Raw genomic sequence first — 7,903 nt, forward strand, 5'->3', positions numbered from 1 at the left:
ATGAAAAACCAATTAGAGCATTTGAGATATGCTTGAGAGAATGTACTCCGATCTTCTATTGTACTAACAAGTAATATTGAGACACAAAATGCAAGAAATATAGCACATTACTGACTATGCTCCTTTTAAGCAAACTGGCAATGAAAGAATTTGGGAGATTTTTCTCTCAAAATTTGACAAAACCTAAATTTTTGCTCTGTCTTGTGAAGCTTTGATGAGATGAACAAGGCCGTTTTATAAAGCAATTTAATTAATTACCCATTTAAGGTAATCTAGGTGGATTCCCCAAGATATGAACACATAATGACCAAATAAAGGTTCTTGTTGCATGGAGAGTTAAAATTGACATATGTATGCAGAGGAAACTAAATGCTCTATGACAATGATGCTCTAATTACGTGAATAAGGACAAAAAAAAGGTTCCCTTTAAACTCAATTCAACTTAAAAAGTGATAAGGCAGGAACCATGAAAATGAGGAGAAGTAACAAGAACATCTTCATTTCAAGCATGTCTGTTTGTTCAAACAGTTCATGATTTGTCAAGATTTTCAAAACAATAATTTAGCTAGAAAAGTTTGTATTTATATTATGGAAACTTTGGACAAATATTGTTGTTACTCAACCAATTAAAGCATCTTTTTTCTTTTAGATAAGTAAAATATATTGCAAGTGCCATATAAAAAAAATAACAAAGGCCCATGTTTGCAAGAGTATATAAAATTAACTTAAAGTGCAATTCAAATAGAAAGTGTATTTCTTGATAGAAAGTGCAGTTGACAAGGTACAACTCATATATGACAATAGTATGTATGTGTAATGCATCATACATTTTACACATTAAATTTATATTAGTGAATAGAGCATCAAATATTAGCATAGCCATCTTATTAGATTTCTTGCTAAGTACTGTAGTTATAAAACTAACCTACCACCACATGTAACTTTTAAAATGACTGTCGAATTATTCTAGGTTTCGGTATGCTTGCCAAGCTCATCTTGTGGCCCTGATCATTAAGGGAAACCATATCTTAAGTTAAGCTTTTCAAAGCAAAACAGATATTAGAGGTTTCAGTCTACTAAAGGTACTACAACTACAATGACCTACTATGAACAAATTGAGCAATAAGTATGATAAAGAAATTTTCTCATTACCAATCTCAGCTAGCAAATGTGTACGTGTTTTTTTATTAGGAAAAGGAAAAAGGAAGTAATAATGATATCTCTTACTTAGCGTATATTCTACAACAAGGCAACTCTGATTGTGAGAAGTTGTTTTAGCTCTATTGCTCATTACAATGTAGTTAAAAGTAAAGGTTTGTTGAACAAGTTGAAAAGAGGATCCCAACAACCTAACCCCGTAAACAAAAGTCCTTAACTCCATCATGTCTTTAGCTTTGAAGCACTGTGAAGTGTAAGATGATCAAGTAAATCATTTTAGCATTGGGAAAATGCAAGTGTTTATCAAAAGAAAGCTCAGTGACAGAGTTAAGACTTTAACCATGAATGGGTATCCAAAGAAGATTTTAGCATTCCACTTGTTTGAATTTGAATTGTAATTTTGATGACCTAGTGCTGTAAATGAAAACGTGGCCAACAATGAGTAAGAAAAAGGGCATTTATTGTAATTACAAACATGAAAGCGGGATGGAGTCTTACCGAATAAATTATTAAAATCTGGTTTCCCATTTTGTGAAGAATTCAAAAGAGTGATGGTTGAGTGTTTGAAGCCATTGGCAACTCCATCTCCCTCTGCTTGTCTTGCATAGCACACACCATCAATGCATCTACAATAAGCAAGTATCTACATTATTTTTTGAAAATTTCATTTGACCAGGGATTTAATCAGAGACAAGACAAGAGCAGAGCAGACCATCAATGCAAATGAAAAATCCTTTCTCAGTCGGTTTCTGTTTCGATTCCGATTGAGAGAAGTGAGACAAAATGGGAAAATGAGTCATTGAAGCTAAGAACAACAAGGAAACAAAAAGGCTACATAGTAAACATAAAAGCTTATAATTGAAGACATTTCCAGTTGAAAATAATGTAATGTTCTTGGTGCAGGATGAGGGTAAGAGTTTTCATTTTATTTATTGAAAATTAAGAAATAATTGAGATTTATTTATTTATTGAAAATAAACATGAAAACCTGGAATAAACAACATCAAGGAGGAGCACTTAAAACAAATAGTAGCCAGCCAACAACCTCCGATTCACATCAAGTCATGCTGTTTTGTTTTCCTTTGGTCATCAAAACCCATTTTAATTCGAATTCTAAATAAATAAACTTTGATTTTTATGTCCATTATTAATAAAATTATAATTAATTTTTTTTCAAAAAAATTATAAATTATATCTAAAATAATTAATTAAATAAATATTTTAATCTTATTTAATCAAATTTGGGTCATGCAAGATATTCAATTGTTAATATAGATTAGATTAGAAGGTATCCCTTACTTATCCATTCTTATTCATGATAGGTTTTTTGCTCTTGATTAGGCCAATTGGCTAACAAAAGTTTGTCAATTATCTTTCTATTGTTGTACTTTTCTATGTAGTTTTATGGTGCTTTTCATTGTTTGATTTCAGTGATCATGCCCATTTTTTTTCTGGTTATGAATGTTGTGTTATAGTAATTGGATTTGTTGTTTTTGTTTGAATAAAATGTCAATATAAGCATATGAGCATTTAGTTAATTAATTGATATATGATTTTTCTGTTTAAAAAGCATGGTTTGAATCTCTTTCCTTCAATTTAAAAGAAGAAAATGTCGTTGTAGAATATTTGAGAAAAACATCATCTGATAATGCCTTTAACCTTGACTTGATCATATGTCGTTCTTAAGCATAAAGCTTGATAAAATCCAAACAAAAAATATGATAATAAGAAAAGAATGGATTGTATGAGGATTAACATGGCGTAAATGTAACAATTGGACATACTTTGTCAATAACTGAACAAGGTTTTTCGGTGAGTTAAGAATCAGATATCAATCCAATCCAAGCTTAAACTTGCATGCAATTAGAAGCAATTTATAGAAGCTTTCACGCAACTAACAGATTCAAATTAAACAACCATACCAAACACGAAATGGAAAGAAAAAAAAAACCAAACTAAGAACAAAAGAAACTACATTCCTATCTTGTAACTTAGGAAGTTAGATCTTTTTAATTAGAATATGTACACCATTTCCAGGCTCTACAATCATTTTGTAAGCAGGAGAATGCCGATACTTTGGCGATAGAGAGAAAGTGAATTTGGAGATTATATGGCAAAGAACAATTTTTAGCTGAACCATTGCCAAGTTTCTGCCCAAGCACAAGCGAGGACCCAATCCAAATGGGATATAGGCTTGAGGGAACTTGCAAGCTTTAGAGACGCCATCATTGAACCTCTCTGGCTTGAATTCATTTGCATCTGAACCCCAAATCTCAAGATCTCGATGTAGAGTTGGTATAAGAGTCCATAGGCATACTCCTTTGGGAATAGTAACATTTTCAAGTTGGATCTCCTCTAATGCCTCTCTTGACACAAATGCCGCTGGTGGATATAAACGCAAAGTTTCTTGAATCACCATGGTTACCTGCAACGAACACCTTTTTTGTGTTAGGTACTACTTTGGTAGAAATAATTAACAAAGGAGATTATACTAATAGATAGTTTTAAAATTGAGGTGTGGGCATTGTCTTTACAATTTTCATGTGGGAGACCGAGTCTGCATCTGGCAATTTATCTCCACAAACTTGAGCCACTTCTGTCAGGATACGAGATTGCCACTCAGGATGTAGAGCGAGTAACATAAGGCACCAAGAGGCAGCGACAGCAGTAGACTCATGGCCAGCAAAGTATATGTTCTTGCAATTATCAACTATGAAACGCTTGGATGAATCCTTATCAAGACTTTGATCATTCAAAGCCCCTTCTAATATCAGGTGCAATAGATCCTTTTCTAATGAAGATGCCTTTATACATTTTCTTTCGCGTTCCTTCACTGTTTCCCAGATTAATGACTCTATCTCCTTCTCCAAATTAGTGATCTCATTTTGCTTCTTCATTGGTAGAAGTCTGCATTTGTTTAAGAGAAAGAATGATTAACAAGGTCGTAAATGAGTGGCACACAAGATTTCTAGATTGTAATAGTAGTTGAGAGACAACAAGCTGGCTATAAAATGTTGAACTTTCCATCGATTGTTCTCCTAGGTATAAATAAAATTCATACGTAGCAAAAGAAATAATCTTGTAAGGATGATAGAGGAATCAAGGTAAATCGTAAATTTTATATTTTAAGTGTCAGATGCCCTTGCCTCTCCCTCCTTGGGAAATAAGGCACGAAAATGAAGACTAGTATAATTGAAGTAGTAAAACATGCTAAAATTTAGATGAGACCTCAGGGCTAGCAGGTAACTATTACTCACACCATTAGTTCCAAGCATCAAGGCTTTCTTTATTGAGTGAAGGTAATGGAAATGTGGAAGGAACCAAAGATATGACTCTAACATATGGAAATGTAATTGATAGGTGATTTATCTCAAACACATCAAATGGCAAGTGAAAAGAGTACGTACCCATATCCAGAAACTCCGAAAAGGAAACTTTCCCTGGATATGACTGTTTGAAGTTTCCTTAGCTTGGAAAAGATCTCTTTGCCTTTAAAATAAGAGCTCCCAAAACAAGCTCTAGCGATGACTTCTGCTGTGAAGCCTCTCAAATCCTGGTCCACTCTAATGTCCGCCATCACCCCGCCTTGTGCCTCAATGCTATCCTCCCATTTTCTTACAAGAGGTTGTATCGACTCCACCATTAGCCCCACCATCACCTGCTTAGTAAGTTCAGGTCCCAAACCGAGTTTCTATCAGAAACCAACATTATGATGCTCAAGATTTATGAAAATGCATTGGTTCATATTATAGTGATTTGACATACTACCTTGACCTTGTCCATGAAGAATTCAGGTGCAATGATTTTCCTCTGTTGTGCCCAAACGAGGCCGTTGGATCTCAAAATGCCGTTCCCCAGCATGGGTGCTAGTCTCTTTGTTATATAAGAAGGCTTGCCTAAATCCAAAGTAATGCATTGGTTCATTTCCTTCACTAGCTCTGGCTGGTTCACGTATAAGTGTTGTCTTGTCCCCGTTGAATACGTGTATATTGGGCCTGCATTAATTTTTCCAAACACCCAAAATTTAACTCCATGTTGATATTAATCATAATCAACTTGCAAAAGGTTTCACCTGCTGCATGTGTCATATGAGCAGAAAAGAAATATCCTATCACCCACACATGTATAAAGGTATATATGGACAAAATTTATGAAGGAAAAGAAAAGCAAAAAGGGGTATGAAAACTATTGTTAGCGTTGCTAAACGATAATGTTGTAGGGTCGCAAAACGTTTGATTGGTTGACCAAATGCGTACGTTGGATTTTTGCTGTGAAATGGGGAATTTTAATTATTGACGGGGGACAGGTCTGAAACACAGAGTTGACTGAAAAATCTGCGTCTGCCCCAGCAATGCCAGCTCTACTCGTGGCACTTCAAAGACGGTTGATGCTATTTTATCAGATTCATGGCTTTGCTGTTAGACCAATCATCAGAGCTTCCTTTCAAATGATATAGATATTATATTGTATAGAAGATAAAACATCTACTCTACTCTCTTTGAGTCTTGTCCCAATCATAAATTAAAATATTTATTCTTCGAGTCCTTGTCGCCTGCCTTGCCTAATTCATTCATGTCATAAAACAATTCATATTCTATAGTTAAAAGTTGCCGACTTTGAAGTAGCCGAGGAAGTTGCTTGTCTAAAGCTGGTCATGGCTGTTATTTTCTTCATAAAAATTTAGAGATCCCATGGTGTTGGTTCTCAAACGTCAAGATTATCCAATAAAAAAATATGGTAAGAGTAATAAAGGAAAGAGTTAAGGCAGTGAGCCATGCTTTGAGCACATCACATCTGTAGCCTGTTTCCTGTCTATGTTCACACTGATTTTCTGGTGTAGCATGTGATAAGGCAATGGTACAGTGACAAAAGAATGGCAGAGTGGAAGTGTGAAAGTTTTGCAGAAACATCGATATATACAAGTTCATTTACTAAGAAAAAGAAACTAAAACATGTTATGAAAGGAAGGGTGTTACCGTATTCCTTCCTCCACTGTACGAAATATGGGAAGAGAGAGGAAGTGTAGTCGTGACCAACGATTTGATCATTATCAGGAGTCCTGGCGGCTTCCTGTTGGATCTTCTGCATCTCAGGGAGGTTGCCGTATATAAATGAAGGCCATGGACCTCTGATACCCTGCATCCACAGCTTCCTCCTCTGCCTTTCCGACTTAAACCACATGGTGTTGTAGAGATGAACAAAGAAGCAAACCACTCCCATAAGGGCAAGAGAAGAGATCACTTTCAGAGACAAAGAAAGGGAGTCTTCCATATCTTTCTGGGTTTCTTTTGGTTTTCACTCTAACAGAGGAATGAAGGGAGAGAGAGAGAGGGTACATGAATGAATGTGGCCGAAGCAGATGAGCTTCTATTTATAGCAAGTAGAGTAGTAGACTTTAAGCCGGAAGTAAGGGCTGAAGGACGCGCATGACATTTGGCACATTAATTCACACTTCATATTATTCTGCTAAGATGATTGGACGCAATGGAGTGACCTATGAAAGACCTCGACACCAAGTTTATTGGGAGACTGGGGGTGGAGATAGGGACATAACCATTAAATTATATGAACTTGTTGCAATTATTTTTATGACTACTGGTGTTTTCTACTTCCACAATGTTCATTCCCCAAAGTTGACAGTAAAACCAACAGTAAAAACCTAATGATCAAGTCAGGAGTGGAGACAACCTTAATCGTATCACGTTGATTACTAGGAGGAAGGAAATGAATTTGCTAAGAAATAGGTATTGAGATTTACATTTGTATGGAAAACAACAACCAACCAAAAAAACAAAATAATTTGACCCACATGGGATAACGCAATGCCGACAATTGGGGTCAAAAAAGGGGCTATGGATCGGCTAATCTAATCTTTGCTTTGCATAAGAATTTATCTCCCCTGTCTCTGTCCCTGTCCCTGTCCCTGGTGGTTTCGTGAAGAACTGAAAATGAGATGAATTTTAATATAATGGTAATCAAATTTGTGTGGTCCTAAGGCCACGAAATTACGTGGGGGGTGCAGTGAAAATGAAGAGATCCTGGACCTGGAATGGAGTGAGGACCACCACCACCAAATTAGTATATTTTCCATTCTGTACTGCAAAATTGAATAGTGAAGCAATAATCCTTTCCTTGGCTGCAATGCTTTGCTTTAGGACCACCTCCATCTGCCTATGGTTTCAAGACGTACTACTCTATCCTCTGCTTCTGCTCCTATGCAGTCACATCTCGCATGCTTGATGCCTGCCCTGTGGGGCTTCGCTAACATTGCTACTCCAAGCATGTTTCATGCCAAGCCCAGTGAGTAAACAAATACAAGAGGATAATGATATCGCTACACATACATACGGATAGATGAACATCTTTTACCAGTTGACTAAAGAGTTAAGCTTGCGAGCCCTGAGATGCTTCATTCTTGAATTCGAGTCTCTAATTATTTTGTTAGAAAGGTTTTGATTATAGCTACTTTTGATGCCTCACCTCACCCATGTGTCCTTGATTTTTGGCCCTGCAAGTTGCCACATTATTATCTGCACTTTGAATTCTTGTGTGTCGTCTCCATCATCATTCATCATGCAGAGAGTTTCACTGCTGCTATTCATCATCAGTGCAGTGCATGAACCTAACATAACATATATATATATACACACATCCCCACCTGTTTCTCATTGGACACTTGTCAAAATTCCTTGTACTTGATCAGCTATTTCTTTTTGGATTTTAACCAAATCAGAAAGCATGTAAT

General features: G+C 36.0%; 1 protein-coding gene across 1 annotated transcript; it reads right to left on the bottom strand.

Moving 5' to 3' along the window:
- Positions 1–3,011: 3,011 nt before the first annotated feature.
- On the bottom strand, positions 3,012–6,604 carry LOC18587536 (cytochrome P450 714A1-like). Its single transcript, XM_007011362.3, has 5 exons — positions 6,135–6,604; positions 4,927–5,153; positions 4,566–4,816; positions 3,693–4,065; positions 3,012–3,583 (listed from the first exon to the last, which is right to left on the bottom strand). The coding sequence occupies exons 1-5, from the start codon at positions 6,427–6,429 to the stop codon at positions 3,158–3,160; spliced, it is 1,572 nt and encodes a 523-aa protein (XP_007011424.2). The 5' UTR covers positions 6,430–6,604; the 3' UTR covers positions 3,012–3,157.
- Positions 6,605–7,903: the final 1,299 nt, after the last annotated feature.

Source organism: Theobroma cacao, chromosome 10 (genome assembly GCF_053813885.1).
Source record: "Theobroma cacao isolate CCN51 chromosome 10, ASM5381388v1, whole genome shotgun sequence".
Classification (NCBI taxonomy): Eukaryota; Viridiplantae; Streptophyta; class Magnoliopsida; order Malvales; family Malvaceae; genus Theobroma; species Theobroma cacao.